Raw genomic sequence first — 22,994 nt, forward strand, 5'->3', positions numbered from 1 at the left:
TTCACATTGTAGTTCTCCAGTTGAGATGTATGAGCAGGTGTTTTTTATTCGGTAATGAAGTCATCTGTAATGAACACCGTGTTCGGTCTGAAACAATAGCCTCCAAATTTGTTTTTATTTTACGCTCTGTCCGCGACACGCAGTAATTGTCTCTAAAAATAGCAAAAGCGACGACTTGTCTTTAACTTAATGGTGCTATTGAATTTCTTTTAGTTGTTCTGTAAGAACAAATTTAACCGTGAATGTTCGGCATTGCAACTTCTAGTTAACGGTATGCACAAAGGCTTGCTAAGTATCGGTAGGGGGCTAAAATTGTAGGCCGTTTCCATATTGTTTTCAAAATTGTTCGTTGTCATTGGCCACAGGGAAACATCTTAGCGTTCCAAACTAATTCAGGTCTCTATTGTCGGAAGGAACAAGATTGTCAATGTTATTGCCACCAAGAGCTACCGTCTCCAGTTAAATTAAGTGTCATTGCTACTATTGGTTACTGTTATACATACATCTAGTCGAACCCCCCCCCCCCCAACGAAGGGGCGCCCCCGGGGGGGAGGGGAGAGGACGGACGACACATACATCGAATCTCCTAAATTAGAGCGCGCGGTTAAATAACAACACGCATGGCCCACAACGTTTTGACGTGCGGGATTAAAGATAACATAGCATGCCTCCAGGCACTCGTTGGCAGTTGCATGTCATGCAAGGTTTGGACCAAACTTTGAATAAACAAAATGACGAAGAAACAAATAAACATAAAGAAATTACGCTAATTTTTTGAACCGTCAAATTTTCGAGTTAATAGCCTTCAGCCTTGAATTGAATTGGATGATTATCCCTCGACGACTGTTTTCAAGAAGACGTATGACATCAAACATCACTATGACACTAACTCTTAATAATGGACACAAACAATTGTGCAGGTTTACTTACTTTAGTCGAGGGAATAAGTGCCGGTTTTGGCAAATCTTCGTCGAAGCACTCGAAGAATTTCCGAATTCTTTCGTCCAATCGAAAACTAGCGCGAGCGCTCACGACTACTCCGAAAGCAACTGCGTGTACTGCGTGTACAAATGCGTCATATTTCTTAGAAACTTCTGGGACGAAAACCGCGGGCTCAGTCACTTCTCGGAGAAGTGATGCAGCAATCAACCGGCACTTGTTCCCCCGACTGTACTTGTCAATTCCTTACTGAAACTTAGGACGCTTTCTATTAGTCAGAACTGGCTGGCCGGTCCGGTGGTTTTGAATGTGATTTTCCCACAAATCCACCACAAGAGTAAATTATATTTATGCAAGGAAGGTGGCGAAAGGGCTAAATAGAGTAAATTTTAGAGGTTATTCACTTCACGAGCTCTTTAAAAGAAAAAGTGTTTTCTTATTGTTTTGCATATTTTCCCTTCTGCAAAATCCTGACGTCATGGCTTAGTGACGTCACTAACCTTATTAGCAAGGTCTTTTTCTAAAATTCTTCTCTCTACATGTATATATTATTCTGTTCTTGATACGGCCTCGTGTGTTTAAGTTCTCACTTTTAGTCCAACGAGAATCTGTGACGGGAAAGCCAAGATTTCCGATTATTTTCCAAGGCTTTTCAAAACGAGCAGCAGTTTTTGCAAGCATAAGCTCAAGGTTTCCGATCATTTACCGAAAATTTCCGAAGATTTCGGAAACGAAGTCCGAATATTTCCCATCAATTTCTGAACAGTTCTGAGGACGCCCTACATTGCTGATAATGGGTATTTTTCTCTTAAAATGTGTTTTTAGCTAACTGTTTGACATAAAGATATTCACCGAGATTGTACCAAAAAAAAGGAAGCAGAGGGTATTTCCATTTTTGCTCCGAAGTATTAGTTAAAGAAAGACTTGAAGTAATACTGTTCTCCATATCATTTATTATTTACATTTATTATTACATTTAATTTCAACAGTTACTAAGTTTTGAAAATGCTATTCATGTGTTATACATAATGTTTACAAATTATCTTCAGTTTTTATACTATGGCGACGCTGTACAGGTTTTCTGATGGAGTTCTAGTTCAGTTGTTCAATATGATTTTCATGCTGAGGCAAAATCGCATTGTTATCATTGTTAGTGTTATGATTTAATGTATATGAAATGATTCATATATGAACTGCGGATGTATATGAGAGTGATAAATGATCGTCGAGTGAATTTTTAATTTAAGAAATTGGAATAAAGAAGATAAAAAAATTTGGGTTACGGGTTATCTCTTTGATCTTTTTTTTTTTTTTTTTTTTTTTTTTTTTTTTTTTTTTTTATTTAAAACCACTCATTTTCTCATGTAGTGTTGTTCACATTTGCCTGCTCCGCGTTTTGTTGATCTATTTCGTGTCCTTGTCTTGCTTCTAAACTGCCCACAGCGTTGGGCGATCCAAACACTCGCATCTCACTTTCTTCGGCCTCGGCAACGCTTACAGTTCTACAAATTAACTCAATAAACGCTACGCGAAACTGTCTCGTTCTGACCGAGTAGATAAGTGGATTTAGGAACGAGTTCAATATCACCGAAACTGTCTCATTCTGACCGAGTAGATAAGTGGATTTAGGAACGAGTTCAATATCGCAACCCACACAGCAGAGAGGTGACATGCATACAGTGTTTGTATAGACATGTTACTCCTATACTTCAGTACAATAATTCTAAAAACAAAAATGGGTAAATTACAAAGGAATAAAACTGAAACAGTGATAGTTGTCATTTTAAAGGCCTTTTTTTTTTTCAGAAATTTTGTCTTGCCTCTTCTGTAAAGTTCCTTTTCGTGCCGGCGAACCTCACAGTAGACCGTTATTTGGCAGATAGTGGTTATGGCAATATACAGGCCACCAAATGTGTTATTGATGACATAAAATACAATGTCATCAACGAAAAGAGGCATGTACAAACTAAGGGAAAATAACCACGCCAGAGCAGAAGCGAATACCAAACGAGCTTTGGTGCCGGACAAATCCGCTATCGTACGCGAATGTGTGCTTAATGGCTAGGTATCTTTCCCCACTTATTAACGCCAGGTGGATAAGGGAAGCACTGCACAGAAAACTCACAAAAAATTGTCAAAATTTCACGTTTTCAGATAATAGAAAAAACGTTTAACTTTGATGGTATAATGTTGTGATTATTTTCACAATAATAAGTCACAATCGGTGGAATTCCGGAGAGTATTTCATCATTGGGAAAAAATAAAGGAATGGACTCTTAAATTCTTATTTTCCCTACATCAACTGTTTTAATGGGTCAAATAAACAACAAAAGAATTCAGAACGCAGCCGGAAAACATACATAAAAGCGTGTCGGCTTCGTTTAATAACAGCCAATTAAAAGACAAAACTGGCAGGACATGATCTGCACAACGAATGATGTCAGAACGAAATCAAAGTTTTTTCTAGCCAACCAACGAAAAGTTACACAAGTGTGTTTTGTGCTTCTTGTACGTAGGAGAAGACTTCGCTTTCTTTCTGCCTTCATAACAGACGGGTCAGTGGGTCAGTGTATTGTATTGTACACCGCCGAATAAAACTTTCACCTGACTTGAATGATCTTGAATTGCGTCAAATTTTCTTTTATGCTATGAATTTACTCAGTTTAATTCGGCGATTTTGAAAGCGAATGATATTTCTGTATTTGCATTTGAAAAATTTCCGAACCACTGTTTCTTTTTATTACATTAAAATTGAAGTAATTTCGCGTTTATAGGAATAGAACTGCAAGACTAACTGCTATCACGATGGTCGGGTTGTTTTGTAAAGTTATATACTTCTCTTTTTTAATATAAACTGACTGTCTTAAATTAAAATTTAAATCGCAGGCTGATAAAACAAAGGCTTTCCTTTGAAAATTACATCTGGGGTAATGAAACGTTTCACAGGCTACAATACATAGCGTTCAAATTATATCTGTGAAACAAATGTTTGAAAATTTTCAGCATCGTCTCAGTAGCCTTCAGTAACTGCCACTTAATCGTAGAAACATACAGTATTTTCAAATATTTCATTCGTTTCTTTTTGTACATTTTGAAGGTTTCGTTCCATTTACAAGTGAGAATTACAGCAGTATACAGGCATAATCGCTATACGATGATCTGACTGCAAAAATGGCGTAAAAAGTAGTGGTCGTATGGGAATCCGAATCCAAATAAGGGAGAAATAACCTCCGCGAAAGAAAAGATATCTGGCAAAATATTTTGCTCATCAACTAATCAGAAGCATGCAAATTGTGGTCGAAACTTTGGTAGCGGGAACTCCTGTTGTAGTGTCTTTATTAGGGCTTGTTATACTTTCAATGTCTTGATCTTTTTTTAATACCCGGGCCCGTGTATGATGTAATTGTTGAGTCCTGGGACTAGTGAAGTTGTCACGTGACCTGAGTTACTTAATCCATGTCTAACTTAGCTCAATGTCTCCCAGCCAATGCCTGCCTAAAAAAATTGGGCCTTTCAATTTCCACCTACAGCTAACAACAGAAGGAAGCATTTTCCCTCTTCACAACAAACATTAACAGTGTACCTTTGGGTTTGCCTCTTCCCAGGTATCTATACGGAGGACCATTCCGACTTCTCAAACTGGGATGTCCTGCCTTTTGAAATAAATTTGTTGTAGATGTTCTCTTATACTTATACTTATAATGAAGCCCTGTGTAAACTTTCATTTCTAGCGCTTGGCGCCTGGCAACACTCAGCTGTATTTTGTAGGGTGATGAGCGTTTGCTGCTAAAAGTAAACAAAGAATTTGCACCCATACCTTGTTCTCTCCCGGGTGCTTTCTCCTCTCCCTGTGGATACTGGGTACTCTGGGATTGCCTGATTCATTATTAAATGGTGGTGTTTGCTTACCTTTATTTTACGCCTGGCACATTCGAATTAAATGGCGAACTTTGCCACAGGCATATCATTTGCTATCACCGTCGCATTGATAACATTTTACTTTGCCACTCTTTTTTAACTTTAACAACGACTTAACCGTTAGCTTGACCGTTAATCACGGTTCAGCTAGTAATCGACGCTGTACTCTGATGTTGCGAAAACCACTCACAAGTCAATTACGTAGCATTTTTATTATCTAACGTTGTCCCAAATTCACCGTGTTCAGAAGTAAGGTGCCTTAACTCAGCTAAAATCAGTCACATTTTGGAGGCTACGTTCAAATGGAGTGTTACCGCATGCAAAGCATGAGGCCTTTGTGTTTGATACAGCCAAGCAATGTATTTCAAGACTTTATTTTAGTGGATTCTGAGTTAATGCCGAGTAACACGACTCTAGCTATCGCAGATGATTGTAGAGCAGTAAGGTAGTGACACGGTGCTCTTTTAAATCTTTTTATCGATGAGTGTATTTTTTAATGATTATTTGAAATAAAGTTATTGTATTATTATAAGTTATTGTTATTATTATTATTATTATTATTATTATTATTATTATTATTATTATCATTATTATAATTATTACAGTCGGCTGATATTCTGCAGCTAGCTAATTTCATGCAGTGTAATCTAATTTAAAAAGAAAGTTAATTTCGTATTTCGTCTCTAATTATAAGTACTCAAGCATAGTGTTCATTAAATACTCTGTGTTTAAAAATTCTATTTAGACTAAGACCATTCGAGCAATACGAGTGAAGCTCGGGAGGGGGGTTCACTAAAGTGGACTATCCTTTGGTTTACGTTATTTGGAAATCGCATTATCTGCAGCACCAAGAAACTGCCCCAAGCAGGCATTTTATGTAGCGACTGTGACAATTCGAAATATGAAACACCTCAGAGATACGAAAACGCGATTTTGAACCTCTTCAAGGTACGACAAGAATCTCTGACAGTACGATTTAGAGAGTACCCCCAGGAACGTATTCCAGCAAAACAAGCGAATTGCTCGTCAACTTAAACTCTATACAGTCAACTCTTTCTAAGACGGACACCGTCGGGACCAGCTCCAACTGTACGTCCGTCTAATAGTAGTTTAGTTCCAGTAAAATGACTGAAAAACGGCAGTGAAGGGACCAGCACTAGGTGTTCGTATTACGGAGGTTTCCGTCTTATATGGTTCAGTCCGTTAAGAGAGAGTTGACTGTAAGCCTTGCTTTACATTGAAATTGTTATCGGATTTTTGTACATCATATCATAATCTGTAGGGCAAGACCTTAATACCATGATAGTAGGTCACCCAGTAGGCGATATTATAGACCACAAACGTCAAAGGAAACAATACGCGGCTTGCTTTGTCAACTTTTGTCGAAATATTCATCGGGCAAGAGTTTCGTTTGACGAAGCAGCGAACAACTGTGTCATAATGAGCGCTTTCCTTGTTTCCCTCGGCCCAGGCTTCTGTTGGAAATGGCGGACGCACCTGATCGAGGCTTAAGTGCTTGTATTCATCTTTTATCATGTGAAATATTTCTTCGTGCTCATCCGCCTCCCACTGGTTTCGATTTGCATCTTCGTTGTTCGCCTGAGTGCCAATCTCTTCTTTCCTTGGCCGTAAGATTTGTACACCTGATACATAACGGCAGTTCAACCCACCTGTGTTCTTCATCGAGCACTGTTAAAAGAAAATTACAAGGAATAACGGAATTACGTTACATGGAATAATACCACAGAAGATTAAGTAATATATCGAAGGAGAACTGCGATGATGTTTTACAAAGGTACAGATCATAATAATTCTAGAAAGGTCATGAAAAGATAAGATTGGTGAAGATAAAAATGAATTTTGAAAATCATAATTTAGTTGAAATATTAACTATAATACATTTATCACTAGATTATATGAAAAGTTATAAATAATTGACTAAGCGACCGACCGACCGACCGACCGACCGAACAATCTGGCTGTTTGGCTAGCTTGGGTGGGTGACTGGCTGGCTGACTGACTGACTGGCTGGCTGACTGACTGACTGACTGACTGACTGACTGACTGACTGACTGACTGACTGACTGACTGGCTGGCTGGCTGGCTAACTAGCTGACTGGATGACTAAGTGACCGGACCGACTGACTTTCTGTGTTGTGAATTGCATTACTTGTATGATGGTAATTTCTAACCTTGGTTTTTGGTTTCTTCATTTTACCACTCTTTTTCTCATCCTCTTTTTTCTTGGCCTCCACTCTCCACAGTCTGTCTACAATTATGCATTCCAGCAGACTCAGGAATATTATCGTGAAGCACACCATTAGGTACCAGTCCATTCCTTTCACATAGCTAACCTAGTGCAAATAAGTACAGGAAATTGACCACATTCGATTTCTCGGTATTGCCGGGACTGGAACTAGCTTACAATGGAGGCTAATACAGGGCAATATCTTAAAAGAGCTTCATGCCTTTTTTATTTGAAAAGATTCTCCGCATAAGCCTCCATTGCAAGCTAGTTTCAGTCCAATACCGAGAATACGAATATTGAAATCACCATAACAGTTACCCACAAATTACAACAAAGGGCAAAGGTTACCTTCTTTAATCGACTGTTTTAAAGCCTTTTTGATTTCAACCTACGCAATGGTAACTATTTTTCACCCAATCATATTAAAACGAAACGGATCGGTTTAATTATTTTTGAATGCAAAAAAAATTAGGTTCACAGCGATGTCGAGCAGGTTAAAAGCTTAACGTCGTTTATAATACATTCCGTGCTATGAAAAGCAACAACATTTAAGGTGATAAATAAAGAAATATGGTACATTTTAAGCTCGGTAGTGAAATGAAAAAAAAAATAGGTTCACATCGATGTCGAGAGGTAAAAGCTAACGTCGTTTATAATACATTCCGTGCATGAAAAGCAACAACATTAATGGTGATAGATAAAGAAATATGATACATTTTAAGGACGGTAGTGAAATGATGATGATGATGACGAAAATGATGATGATAATGATGATGATAATGACGATGATAATGATGATGATGATGACGATGATAATGATGATGATAATGACGATGATAATGACGATGATAATGACGATGATAATGATGATAACATGCTGAACATTATATTTTTGAAGATTAAGGGTGAAGCAAATAACATGCTTAGTAACAGCTCATAATCAACAGATAAGCACCTTTGGAAGCATTCCGTTTGTATAGCCGAGCAAAAACACAATGGTTAGTATGGTGGTGATGCCCACAGTCAGTCTGCTGGCGCTATCATCTGGCCTCATCCAGAACACTATCCAACTGAGCATGACCAGAAATACGCACGGTATGTACACCTGGATGATGTAATAACCCATGCGCCTCTTGAACGGAAACGTCACCGTCAACACTGTATAGTTCCCTGGGGGAAAGGGCAAGAGAACGTGTTTAATAGGCTAATTTATTATCGGGGAATGGTGGTAAGACTTGCTAAGTGCGCACTGCATGTTGGGAAGGTACATTTCACTGGACCGTCTCAAAGCGGACTACAAAACAAGTGCAAACACTTGCAGGCGGCGATGTCTTCACGTTTTAGTCCAAAACTGTACTTTATGCGGAAAAGCGTTCCTCAATTTATAAACACGAACCAGAAGTTCACAATTCTACTTCTGCTCGAACTCAATATGACTTTTTTGCAAACTGGGAAAATGTGTATACGTTATTTTTCCAATTTTAAAAATAGCTCATAATCTGTCTTACAGATTTTAAATTTTGAGAAAAACGCCTTTGAAACTGCTAATGCCCAGTCCCCTGATAAGCACTCAGTCGCTCATTTTGGTTGGTTGTTAGCATTTTTTTTGTTCAGATGTCGCATATGATGATTGTACGCTGTATAAAACAGCAATAAAAGCTAGATAAAACATTTCTGAACATTTCACAAAAGAGTTAAAAGTTGGGCTCATTTATTCTCTCAAAACTGTAGTAAGCTCCCTTAAAAGAACATAAAATTATAGGCTTTGGACTGCAATCCTATTAAAACAGGCTGTGTCTCGTTGACTGTTCGAATTCCTCAAAGAAAACGAGGGCGAGTTTTATGTTGATGAATTTGAAAGCATAATTGGCCTGACTTGTTATATCGTTGGAAACAAACTTACCGGTAGTGAACGTGTTGATTTCAGTGGACAAAATGGCGTCTCCGACAGAGAATTGTGCCATTTCTTTGTTACCGATTTTAATCGAGGGAGACTTCCATTTCAACACTATGTCCCTATCTGTATGACCATCTGAGGATAAACAAAACGGGTAAAATTGGTTCCTGAACCACGGTTGTAATACACTAAAAAGACTTATTCATAGTACACCGTCGGAGGCTTCACCTAAGAGTAGAAATGGGTGCTGGCAAATTTAATGCTGGGGATAACCCTGCGATGGGCTAGCACCCCATCCAGAGTGAGAAGAAATACTCCTAATCGCTTCATGCTAGAAAAACGGGATAAACACCACCGGTATGGGCCACTAGGCCCGAACTCAAAATTTACCTTTTAAATTACACCATAGCTAAGGATAACTAAAAAACACAAAGCCTCACGAGCCTTTGTGGTTAACACAAAGACCAGCCCGGGGCTCAGGGTACCCGGGGGGTACTCAAAAAAGTTTTAAACGGGGAGGCTCCGCCCCGAGCTCTAACCCCTTCCCCATTTATATATACTATTTTGACAGAAATTGTACCCCTTTCGTATACCTTTTACTAAAAAAGGTACCCCTTTCATTTACCTAAAAGACATGGCATAGACTTAGAACAGAACGTTTTCTTGACATTTTCATGCAGCGCTAAATAAATTAAAATAATACAGCCATAAATTGCGTCTGTTCGAACTATTTTATATTAAAGGCCCATAGTTTACCCTTTCATATACTTAAACTGGTGAAATCCATACCCGTTTATATACCTGAAGCCCGGGGGGGGGGGCACCCGGTATATTTTTGGGTGGGGGTGTGCCGCTGGGAATTTGAAGCCCTTACCCTATACCAGACCATGTTCAGCTGATTTTTGCAACCCTATACTAGACTAGACACTGAAAATCCCTACCCTATCCCAGACTTGCATTTTGTTAAAACTGTATCATTATCAGTGTTTTAATGGAAAACCATCTGTGAACAACGATGCCGCGATGATTTTATTTACGTTTAGGAAAGCCTCTTTCTCTTCCGAGTTTCTGGACTATATTCGTCATACCGTCGATCGGTTTCCCGGCAAATGCTACCCTTTTCTAGACCAAAACTCTCTGATTTCTATACCCTATCCCAGACTAAACTGCTTGAAAACCATACCCTTCACAGCGGCACATACCTATATAGCTCATGTATGGGAGTGCCCCCCCCGGGACCTGAAGCCTGTACCTCTACCTGTACCCCTTGCGGGCGGAGCCTCCCCGTATAGGTCATTATAGGGAGTACCCCTCCCCCCTAGATCAAGGTACAACTCATTATAATCTGATGTTACGATGATGATGTTAAATGATGTTATGGTTTCATGAAGATGGACCAGTTAAAACCAAGCCGTGTTGAAAGAGGGTGTTCGACATACAAATTTTCCAATGTTTACAATGCCAAAACTGGTTTTAAACAAAGTGACATTTAGCCCCACAACTTAGGAAAGTAAATTTTATTCCTTTTGATCATGTGTAAAATTAAAAACAAATCAAATAAAATGCAGACTTACAACTTCCAAATGTCAGTTCACAGTGCTGGACATCCATTGGGAAATCGTGCAGGTCCATTTCACATGAAGCAACAATGTGTGTACTGCGAACAAAATCGAGAGGTTTTTTATCAAGAAAATCGTAAGGGTGCACATAAAACCACATGTTTTTCTTCTTTTTAATTTTTAATTAATTGGTTGATTAATTGGTTGGTTGGTTGATTGATTGATTGATTGATTGATTGATTGATTGATTGATGTCATGGGTAGATGGATGGATGAATCGATTGGTTGGTTAATTATTTTCTTCACTGATTGATTGATGGCTTGATTGATTGATTGATGGACTGACGGATGGACGGACGGACCGACGGGTGGTGGCAATGGCTGATAGCCCGGACTGATGGGTGCATGGATGAAAGTCTCAGAGCTTGCATGTTCCGGTTAAAAAATCAATGGCAACCATTATTTTCAGACACTGGATAATGTGACGTAAGCAATTAATTTTGCTATTAAGAGGCAATATGCCGCAGTAATTTTTTAACTTATTTTAAATTTAAATTTTCTAACTGGCTTAGAAATAGTGTTCCCATTTAGTGGTTGTTTGATCTATTTTAGACTGGCACTCAAATAAAGGCATTCGTTCACGTACAGTAGGTAGTCACACGTGGATATTCTATTGTTTTCTTAAATCAAAACTTCCAATAAATACTATTTGACTGGAGTTATTTGATATCTTCATGTTACTTCATATTTGACAGAATTACGTGTGTTTTGGTGAACTTTCACCAATAAGGACACTTTGTGATGGTTATCATGATGAGGATGCATCTAATAAGTGGTCAATCCTAGAAATTCCATGGCGCCCAAAGTATTTCAAATGTCTCTCACTTAGATTCACGTGAAATAAATTTATAATTTGTATTATAGCAAATAAGAACTCATAAGCGGAGGGAACAAAACCAACTGACCTTCTGCTGTACAAAACAAATCCATTTGGAGCAATCCTAGCAACGCTATGAACCTCTGTATCGGGCAACATGAGGTCGGACTTTTTAGCGTTATAGCAATAGGGGTCTGGTAACCACAGACGGGAAATATGTTCTCGCTGGAGAACTTGAACTTTTGACTTCACAAAGTCAGCAAGACGATCCTCAAGCCACATCTGACGAATATACATGAAACCTGGGAATTCCTTCAAAAAGATAACATGAAATTTATAAGGGTTTGAACTGCTATTGCAAGTATAGTCGCAGAAAGCACGCAACAAAAATCTAAATGATCCAAGTCATCTATGAGATGCTAGTGCGAGAGAGCTTTTTCTCCTCCAAAAAATGAAATTATGAAGTGTCCTATAATGTATATGGCACTATAAGCCTTCAAAAAGGGCAAATGCTTTGATATCGTCACACAGACACCACACCACACCAGACGTCTGGGTGTTCTATTTGTTAAGCTATGTAGAAAGAAAAGTAGGAGAAAAAATGTGTTTTTATTGGTTATTTTCTTAATTGAATAGTCCATGTTTCTGTGCATTCGTGAAACCGATTTGAGGGTACTCTCAATATGATAGAAGAATGCTAGCTAACTGAAGTTGTGAGCGACTCAAGGTCGGCTTATTAACTTCTTACCGTGTTTACTTAACGCAAGCAAGTTGTGAGCGACTCAAGGTCGGCTTATTAACTTCTTACCGTGTTTACTTAACGCAAGCAAGTTGTGAGCGACTCAAAGGTCGGCTTATTAACTTCTTACCGTGTTTACTTAACGCAAGCAAGTTGTGAGCGACTCAAAGGCCGGCTTATTAACTTCTTACCGTGTTTACTTAACGCAAGCAAGTTGTGAGCGACTCAAAGGCCGGCTTATTAACTTCTTACCGTGTTTACTTAACGCAAGCAAGTTGTGAGCGACTCAAGGTCGGCTTATTAACTTCTTACCATGTTTACTTCCTTTATGTTTCCAAACGACTCCACATAAATGTCTAGAAAAACCTCAGTAGGTTTGCCTACGATTAAAAAACATGTAGTAACATAATGTTGTCTATAGATACATTGTGAAATAAATTTTGCAACTTAAAAGATCCAATAGGTGTCTCGTTGGCCACAAGACAGCAATCTAAGATACTAAAGGTGTGTGTGTGTGTGTGTGTGTGTGTGTGTGTGTGTGTGGTGTGTGTGTGTGTGTGTGTGTGTGTGTGTGTGTGTGTGGGGAGAAGAGAGAAGAGAAGTATCGTTAGCCAGCGTAGCTTGGCGTTCTAGTCAGTCGGGAAGAGCGAGAAATCGCGCGCGCGAGCAAAGCGACGGCGGAAGGCAGAAGGAAAGAAAGAACGCCAGCCGCCAGACGCCTCTTAAACGGGAGAAATCTTTCGAATTAGCGGCCTCCAGAGGCCGCTAATTCCCATTGGCTAAAATTGCTTATCTGTCCTGTGATTGGTTTGTTGGCTTTAATTTATTCCAAATGACTCATTCGATGAACGCAACATTCAGGCCGCTCAATTAGCATTTGACAAGTGACGAGTGAAGCAAAGCAGTGTGAATTACACATGGATGCTATTGCAGGCAAACAAACTCGGCAGTGATCATTTGAAACTTTAACTGTTTTTTTCCCCCGCTTCGACTCGCAGATGAATTCTTCATTGGACCTCCCGAATTTGCAGACATTTTGCAAAAATTAATATGAGCCTGATAATTTTCCCGGGGTTTATTTGTTTTGTACATCCTGTACCACACGTGAGTTTGACAGAACACGTCACCTTTTTATTTCCGGTCTTCACAAATTACGCATATTATTTGCATAATTAAGTGAAAAGATTTCTCCCGTTTAAGAGGCGTCTGGCGGCTGGTGTTCTTTCTTTCCTTCTGCCTTCCGCCGTCGCTTTGCTCGCGCGCGCGATTTCTCGCTCCCCCCGACTGACTAGAACGCCAAGCTACGCTGGCTAAAGTATCGTTTTTTTAAAAAACTATTACACTTAGCAGTCCTTGGAATGAATTACGTGTATGGGGGGGGGGGGGGATATTCCTATAGTAAACTATAAGTGGGGTCTCCGCCGAAAGGGGTTCCTTTTTCAGGCTGTAAGTACATAAAAAGATGAAGATTTTAAGAGTCTTTCAAGGGTTAAAGTATAGAGAAGGGTAGGGAAACTGACTTTTAGGTATTTTATAAGGCGAATGGTTAATTCATCAAAGTATTTTAAAAGAAAAACTGCACCGTCTTGTGCTGCAATAACACCTTAATTAGCTTTAAAAATGATGTTTTTTTGAGAAATAGCAAAAAAATACACCGTGAATTTAAGTCTACATTAGTGTCAAATTCGTTAAATGAAGGCCCTATCTCCACCCAGGAGTATAAGCTGGTACCATAAAACTGTAAGGAAAACCTAGCAAAATGTTAAGGTATCACGGAAGGAAAATTGGCGTTTTCGTTTCAAGTCAAATTGTGTGCAAACCATCAATGGTAACCCCAATAAAGTATATATTTTCTGAAAGCTTTTTGAATAAAGATTGTAATGTTGGATTTTGTTTACATCATATAGACCATAATAAGCAACATCAGCATTTTGTTTGCAATTATGATGTTGCGCAACTTTAGGTTTATTTCAGAAAATATATACTTTATTAGGATTACCATTGATGGTTTGCACACAATTTGACTTGGAACGAAAACGCCAATTTTCCTTCCGTGATACCTTAACTGAGTAGGGGGGGGGGGGGGACGGAAGTAGCCTGCGATGGATTAGCATCCCATGAGGGGGGAGTGGCATATACCCCTATAGCTAGTTGCTCCAACATCGAAACTGGGATATATGTAAGGGGCCGCGGCGGGTTTTTTTTTTTTTTTTTTATATTTTTTTTTTTTTTTTTATAAAACCAACCCCCCTCCCTTTTCTCTCCCCTTTTCGCCTAAACCAAATTTTTTTTTTTTTTAGTTCCGAAATTGTGTATACGTTTGGCCTGTACCTTTTTATATGGAATCTTTAGCTCTCAAACTTTCACATTCTTACATTTCGTACCTGAGCCAATATTCGGCCTGACAGTCTTGTCATACTTGGTCTTCAGATATTCGGCCAAACTTATTGAAACGCTGGCCGTCCCATTCACTGTTTTCTCTGTTATGTTCGTCTCACTGAAATTCCAAATTAGAATTGCGTTTTATTTTATTTTTGCTTGTCAGTCGATTCCACTCTACATTGACGGAACTTAGACTGAAGGTAAAAGGAGCGCCGCCATGTGCAGCGTGTCTTGAAAAAATTGCCCATTATGATCCATTATTTTTTAAACTTGTTGTTCGTTATCTTTCTGTTCGTAGTATTTCTCGGGCATAACCATATTCGTGATTGTTTTCAATTATTATTTTTTTATTTGTTTGTAGTTCTTCCTTAGAAAGCTTTTTGAAATTGTTGTTTTACACCAAAAAAATAACTTTAAGTATCGTGCATAGCTCCTTCAATTATACGAGTGTTTATTCATCTTATTTTCAGCGTCTTTCAAAATTAATCTCAGGTCGGCACTATTTTTTCAAGCCAGTTACTTGAGCAATCTTTTTTTCAAAGCCTAAAATATAAGAAAGTGTTTAAAATGCTGGATTAAGACTTTACTTACGTTTCGTATTTTTAGGGAATCCTTTTTCATTAGCGCCGACTTCTAAGAGGTATTTTTACATTTACACTGGACATTTCAATAGAGATTTAATATGTTAGCGAATGCATAAAACGGAGACATTCGTCTATTGTATCTTACCTAGCAGCAACGTTCAGCCAAAACATCAAGAAAATAACGACTTTTGTAAACCAGCCTGCATTCGTAGTGATACTTTTTGACTTCCAGTCGCCCCAGATAATCATTTTGCTCCCATTCCCGTCCAGTCCTTGACTGTCTCCCTGTAAAAAGCCTTTAGTTAAATTTGAAGTCTGACCGTCCTTGAACCATAAAAATATATACCTACCAGATTCTCGATTTAAGGCGCTAGGTCGATATATTCTCTGTCAAATCGAAAGAAATCCAGTTTTTTAGGCTTGAAAAACGTTTGTTAAGGTAGCAAACAGTAGAGAAATACTAGTAAACTAACATGAAATCGTGATGGTGACGACTGGGGTAAAATGAGGCGGTTTACTTACTTAAAACAAAATTTAGGTTAAATGAATCTAAGCGGGATCTTGCCATCCGTCACGTAGCTTAGAGAAATTATTATTATTATTATTATTCTTATTTAAAAAGATCAACAGGAAGCTTTCCTTGCGCAAGATTTTAAAATGCGCGCATCTAGTGTCAAGCCGCAGTGAGAGAGGTACTAAAGACGAGGAAATTAGATAGTTTGGTAGAAGGAAACATCAAATGCTTGAAGTCCGTATTCCAACACTGAGCTTAAACATCTGAGACAACTTCAAATCGTGAGACTCGCGTAATTTCCAAGTCTATTTTCATTGCTTTCGTTACCATCCTGGCGCCCTACACGTTGTTTTCAATTTCAGTTTCAAATCATTTCACGCTGGTAAATTGACATATACACACAGCGTATGGTGCTTATATAAGCAAAATGACAATTGAAAAAAAAAAAAACAAAGACATGAAAAAAAAGTAATAAAAAAACGTGCAAGCATGGAGCCATTATGTGACAAACGTGAGCTTTCCAGCTGACTGCTAGCTGCATGTGTGCAATTTAGATTTAACTAACATTTAGAGCTCAGCAAAGAAGGTAAGGAGAAGACAACCGGTAATGACAAACATTTTGGGTTCTTGTCATTTTATGGATACTGTAGAAATTAAAACTGACCCAGTCCGTTGGTCAAGTATCTGGCTTTCAGAACTGTGATTTGGAACCTTTGACGTTATGTAGATGAGAAGTGCCCCTTTAAAATGCTATCATAAATAACTAACTGTGAGCTGTCTTAAAGTTCACTCAAAATAAATGTTCACAAAAAACGATGAATCGTAAGACTATTTTCTGTAAAACTAACCTTCGTCTGTCAACTTAAGCCGCGCCTTTTCTCTTCATCTTGCCTTAAATATCTTTAATTCTTGGCGACTTTCAATTCACTGCGGTGTTATTAAAAAAGTTAAAGCGCACCAACCAACTCATTTATATACTTGTTTTAATTAAGAGGCGGTTCTTTGTAAACTTTAGAGTATTACTTGGCTCTCCATGCGACGTTACCATCATGCTATTCTTTAATATTTATTAATCAGACTTTAAAGCCATTTCCTGACTCGCTGGAGGTTCTGGGCAGAATTCGGATCCAAAATTAAAATGTGCTTTACTACAATTTACTAAACAACAGGCATTGTTGGAGTATACCCGTTTAAAGCATAATATTCTTTTTACAGGATGCCTCAACTTATGATTGTGCAGGGCTGTAATAAATATATAGCCTGTGGCATACTGAAATGACATAAATTATTAAGAAACTGTCTTGCGATATTTATTGAAAACGTCACTTGGGGTCTGTTTATTTTCTTCGCAAGTAAAAGTGAAAATCTTCGTTTACGGTCAATTTTAGTTGCTTTGCAAGAAAAAATTCTGCTCTGCACAGTTTGATTTTAACTCCCAACAAATTGTTCAGATCGTCCCCTCATTCGTGCTGAGGGCGTCATGCAGACGTTTACATAGGCTTATGCAAAGAGCAATATATTAAATAATTAAATAAACAACGTTATGTTCAGTTTAGTTTCAAGCCAGTCTCGCGCCATTCTTATCGTAAGGTTCAGTGAACTACCGGATCGAGTATCGAGCAAACATAAAATCTATACAGTTAAGTATTTCGACGGTTGAAACCTTCATGACCAACTTTTTAGTATATATCATGCAAGCAAGCGCTAGCCTTATAGCAAGCCTTATTTTATATTCATAAGCCTTAGCTTTCCATCGCATTTTTGTCAAATTATAATCCAAAAAGCAGGACCTGTTCGTGAAATAAGATGCATATGATGTTGGTACGTACATACATTATGAGATAATATCCGACCTATATACTAAATTGATTGTGCAAAAAATTTGCATTTATAGTGGCCACCTTAAGAGATTTTGTAAGCAGAATTTTGCTTAAAGGGACAATGTCACGATAGGTCTTCTACGTTTTGTGTAATTTATGCTGACGCTATATGAAGGTACACTCACTTATTGACAAAATAGCCTTTAAAAAATAAAAGAATCGAAAAGAAAGGCGTAAATTAATTCTCCAATAAGTCAATACACCCTGAATCAATGGTTTTTATGTGATTTTCTTCCAAGTTACACTGTCAACTTTTGAAAACGTCGGCCCGTTGTTTTCAAGTTTTAAGCCACTTTCTTTCAACCCATCAATAGCCTCGCCACTTTTAAACAATTTTTCACGACTAGTACAGTACGTTTCAGCGAGATCAGGCCACTATATTAGTGGATTTCAAATTAATACCACACCTTCATTGGTTTTTCATGTAGCACTTAACCTCCGTGACGACACTACCCTTTTTAAAGTGTCCGTTGTACACATGCCTTAGAGAGATGTCTGTCAAAAAGAGAGTTTGTGTTACAGACAAACAAGTGACTTTCGCCTGGGACATGGTTGGCACGTGACTTGCCAACCATGCCCGTTTTACAGTGGCTTGTGTGCTTTTTTTAAAGAGTTAATTGCGTCGAACCTCCCGTAGGCGACCACCTAAAATGCCAAATAACTAATTATGTGCGATTACGAGAGGTGATCACACAGGGAGGCCATTGCATTCATATTCAATGCTTGTAATATCGGTTCTTTTTATTATTTCAGAAAGTAGGCAATCAAAACGTGTCACCCGGCTCATTATATTTTATCATCAGACCCCCATGGCTTTTACGTAAGGAGTCAAGATGCCTGCCTGTGTTTGGCGATTCAGTTGCTGAAAACTGTGGAAAGACAACTCTCAGTCGGAGTTTTTTTTACCTTCAGCCGATATTTCTCGTAAAATAAATGCACTTAACAATCATTTACCCAGCCACTAATTATTACTGTGTATAACGTTTTGCATTATTTTATGTACGTGATAATTCACGCTGTCAGTATCAAACAGGAACAGTGTCACGAGAAATCTTCTAAGTTTCCCTGTAAAATATTCTAGAAATTACGAGGATGCAGTCACTGTTAAGCAAAACAACCTTTGAACAAAAAAAGAAAGGCATGAAATCATGCTCCAAAATGTAAATAAACCGCAATCAATGGTTTTTCTTCCAAGTAAAGCAACTGTCAAATTTGAAATCGTCGGGCGACGTTTTCAAGTCCTAGGCTACTTCTTTCCTACCAGTCTGTACCCAAGCCACGTTTTAGTAACAATTTCTAGGACTAAAGTTTGTTTAAGCAGGGCCAGGTCACTATGAGTGGATTTACAATTCAACAACTTCAAGGGATTTTCAAATTGCAATTAATCTTGGTGATACTGCGCCTTTAACCGACTGCCTTTTCACAGACAACATCGAAATCGAAAAAACACAGCTAGAACACAAATGCCCTATATGTCTTCTTCGAATAGACATATTAGAATTCGCGAAAATGTTAGAATTTGCGACTATATAGCTATCGTTGTAATTTTTTTCGCAGGTTATATTCTAAGAATCAAGTACAAGAACTGATGAAAGTAGCAAGCTAGCTTTCAGCCTAAAAAATAGAAAACAAAACCAAATCAGTTGGTCCGCTGTTATCTCGAGCTACTTACATTTGTATTATAACAAGCACGTTTGTATTACCCAGATATCGTTCTGTGCAACTCCTTCAGTTTCTAATGATCAATTTTCGCGAACCTTAATAAAACGACGTGCGAAACTAAGGCTAGCGAGAAAAGCCCACGCGAAAAATTACACACTGTTATAAGAAATTAGGGCAGGAGAAATTAGATGGGTCTGATATGGAGGATAATACTAACCTTACTGAATTTTGCAAATTACTTCCCTTAAGGGGTTTACACTTTTAAATAATTTATCAGTTGGATCCTTTTCGCACGAGCTCAGTAATTTTCCAATTTTTTTCTTTTCCTTTTTTATGCAAATCAGTCTTACAAACGTTTATCAATGTGAAACAAAACAGAACCTTTATCAGGGTTTAAAACCCACTGAAAGGAAGTTAACTTTATTAAAATACAAGCCATTTCCGAAATATCGAAACCTACCGACTTGATAGCCATGATATAACTACACGTTGTCATAGTATTTAAACATGCTCATAACTTGAACACTCCCCGGCCATACATTAGTCGTTAGTAGGACTGGAAATAGAATTGAAGAAGAAAATTATTAAATAGTTGAACACGTCTGTACGGATCTCAGTGTCAAATTTTTCCATTGAGAAGTTAAGAAGAGACAGTATGCAGTATAAGTTAACATTCCCCTCAAGAAGCGTTCTCTGCAACCCGTCAAATGAGACGAAATGCTGCTCTTTTTACATAAATCGAAGAAGACTGATTTTATACAGTATACAGTAAACCACACTGCAGTAACCCAAACAATATTCAAATCGTGCAGTTACTTTACCTGAAAAGGCCTACTAGCGCAAATTGCTATTTTTTTAGGATGAAGCCGAAAATAATCTTCGTCGAGCACAAACTGAGTTCAGATAAATTTTACGAACCAGGGATAAAATTTGCACCAAAAATTTTTCATTTTCGTTTGTGGTACTTTTTAGTAGTTTTACGGAACATATAATTCGGTTATTGATAACCGGTCTTCGTTCTTACACGACTTTTTGTCAACTGCAAGCGAAGATAAGCACGCTGATGCTATATCAATTAAATCTTCACGTAGTTATGGTGAAAATTCTAACGTTCTAAGGCTTCAGTTTCTAATCATTGTTAGGTCTTACCCTCTGTCCAGCTAAACAAGCCATAAATGGTGACCCAGGCAAAGTACAATACTTTCTTTAGATCCCAACCTTGGGTTAAAACGCGAGAGTTACTCCCTCTGAGTATAAGCAGCTGAAAATTACAGAAAGCGTATTTTCAGAGGTGTTAGTATTCACTTGTGATGCAAATTATGAATATCAATAATACCTTAATGATGCGCCGCTACCTGAAAGCCATCAAAATAGAAACATTCATTCACTCGGAACAGTACAAGTTCGTTACTATCTAAATGTTGAAAGGTTTCTAGAACTGCCTGAGGTGGAAGAAGAAAAATAACAAAATTAAAAAGACTTCTGTGAAGGAAGAATACGCACCCCAGGAAAATTAAGATCTAGTTAAGTCACACGAGGCTTTTAACAAACTACCAGCCAAAATCAACAATGCACTTCACTTGTAATGACAGGTTCACCTATTTAATTACACGGGAAAATATCACTCTTTCCTCTTTTGCTTATCACCCAATTTATCAAATGAAGCCTGGTAATTAACACATTCTGTGCCTGAAAGGTGTGAAACAACTTCTTGTTGTCTTGAAAGCTTTAAAAGAGTGTCCATTACCACTGAAAAGTTTAATTCTGGCGATTTTTTCCTTTATTAATTTTTCTCTTTACTATTCTCAGTTTTTAATTTCGAGTTACTGCTCAGCAATTATTTATTGATAATGTGCTGATCAATTATTTAACATTCCCTTTTCATGCAAATGCTCGTCTTTTAGTTATAACTGCCGTGTTTGCTAGGTGACATATATGTTTTGGCTTCGTCAGTACCCGTCTCGAATAATACGTTAGAAAACAAACATTGATGGTGACCGTAGGTGGTCGTCTTTTTTGCAGGTTTTGTCCCCAACACAGTTTTGTTCTAATGTCGAATTCAGGTTTTCGCTTGCTTGTGTAAAAAGCAAATGGGGCTTCTCAAGTTATCAATTTTTATAGTGAAGACTCCTCCCTGTCTAGACTTTTTTTCTTTACCTTTAGAATTCTGAAATGAAGTGCTTCTTAATTATATAAGTTTAACTGATTACAAATATGAAATTAAACTGAAGGCACAACATTCAAGTAAATATTAATTTTCTTTAATGTAAACATAACACGTCGGCCTTTTTGAAACATTATCAATTATAAATTTACCTAAAATAAATAACTCAAGAAGATGATTTATTGCCGGAACACTTGCGCTGAAACAGCCTTGCATTCAATACACCTTTTGCAAGACGTATGATATTTGAAGCAGATAAAGCAATATTAAAGAAAAGTGCGATGAAATATTCTCTCACTGAAACGGTTTTCTTTAAAAAACAACACTATTTTAGCACCATACATTTAAATGACATGAATCCCGGAATTGCTGTTCCGCCTTCATTGTCAGTGGTCAAACTTCAATCTTTTTGTAAATAGTACCTAAGGTAGCTTATGCAATTTTGTTTCGCGACCTCACAATTTCGCAAAAATTTTGCCACTGTTCAAACATCTTTAAACATGCGATGTGAACATGGTGAAGGCCAATATGTGGTATTTTACTGCCAGGGCATCGAATACGTTTAAAAAAGAATAAAAATAAACCGATTACAGAACATTTCTTAATAAGAAACGACATAAATTTATCGCGAACTGTGTTTCAAAATGGTGGCTTACGGAAAGGGAGGAAGGTGATGTTGAACTATCCATGGAGTGTTGGTACACGTGTTTTGAAGGCTTGATCAAATATCCGATTTTTATGTTCTTTATTGGCCAAATCGACATCAGAAAAGGCTGTCGGAATCGGAAATAACAAGCCGTCTGATTAATTTTGTTGAGGAATGTGCGGTTTTGTCGAGCTGATTTATTTCCGTGCTTCACGGTTACTTGATAAGTATTTTCGGTTCTGCTTTTGGAGAGCTACAGATAATGAGCTAGAAAAATGACGTGACCATAAGTTTCCATGCTTATTGTCCCGCATATTATCCCTTAATATGCTTAATAATAATAATAATAATAATAATAATAATAATAATAATAATAATAATAATAATAATAATAATAAAATAATAATAATAATAATAATAATAATAATAATGTCTGTCGTAATGATGATGATGATGATGATGATCATCATCATCATCATCATCATCATCATCATCAACATCATCATCGTCATCGTCATCATCATCATCATCACAAATTCATTTTGACATTCAAATGACAATTTCCAGCAAAAAAATATTATGATGAAACCAAGCGTGCGTGCATTTCAGTTTCTCGCTCATTGATTTCAGTGTCATACACTTCCATCCAATCCAGCTGCACCTATGTGAGTATCAATAAAAAACATCATTCATAAATTGAATGAAACTTTTCCCAAGGATTAAATTAAAGGGCGATTCACACACGACAACGAGAGGTCAATATGCTGACCTCAGATAACATAAGTCCCATAAGAAACTCACGAGGTCAATATGCTACTCTCAGATTACATAAGTCCCATAAGGAACGCACCGCGCAAGTAAGACATAATAATCTAGGGCGAGGTTAATATATTTTTCCCACAGATAAGAAGTGTTCCAATAGAAACTCACCACTAAGAGTTCCACAAGGAACTCACCAACTAAGCAAAACAGAATAATCTAGCAC

General features: G+C 37.7%; 1 protein-coding gene across 4 annotated transcripts in view; it reads right to left on the reverse strand.

The window, feature by feature from the left end:
- Window positions 1-5,054: 5,054 nt before the first annotated feature.
- The window catches only part of LOC144632430 (gamma-aminobutyric acid receptor subunit gamma-4-like), a 57,150-nt gene continuing 39,210 nt past the window's right edge, over window positions 5,055-22,994 (reverse strand). Inside the window, exons 1-10 of one of the 4 annotated variants that reach the window (XM_078491081.1) lie at window positions 20,349-20,494; window positions 15,289-15,428; window positions 14,562-14,674; window positions 12,490-12,557; window positions 11,527-11,750; window positions 10,577-10,659; window positions 9,009-9,137; window positions 8,061-8,275; window positions 7,050-7,211; window positions 5,055-6,546 (exon numbers count right to left, since the gene is read on the reverse strand). In XM_078491081.1, coding sequence (XP_078347207.1) covers window positions 6,127-6,546; window positions 7,050-7,211; window positions 8,061-8,275; window positions 9,009-9,137; window positions 10,577-10,659; window positions 11,527-11,750; window positions 12,490-12,557; window positions 14,562-14,674; window positions 15,289-15,428; window positions 20,349-20,372 — 1,578 coding nt within the window. In that variant the 5' untranslated portion in view covers window positions 20,373-20,494 and the 3' untranslated portion in view covers window positions 5,055-6,126. Of the gene's footprint in view, window positions 6,547-7,049; window positions 7,212-8,060; window positions 8,276-9,008; window positions 9,138-10,576; window positions 10,660-11,526; window positions 11,751-12,489; window positions 12,558-14,561; window positions 14,675-15,288; window positions 15,429-15,493; window positions 15,656-16,505; window positions 16,566-20,348; window positions 20,495-22,994 lie in introns of those variants that run through there. The other 3 variants (XM_078491083.1, XM_078491082.1, XM_078491080.1) reach the window with 3 other exon arrangements.

This window comes from Oculina patagonica, chromosome 12 (assembly GCF_052425735.1).
Source record: "Oculina patagonica isolate OP01 chromosome 12, crgOcupat, whole genome shotgun sequence".
Classification (NCBI taxonomy): domain Eukaryota; kingdom Metazoa; phylum Cnidaria; class Anthozoa; order Scleractinia; family Oculinidae; genus Oculina; species Oculina patagonica.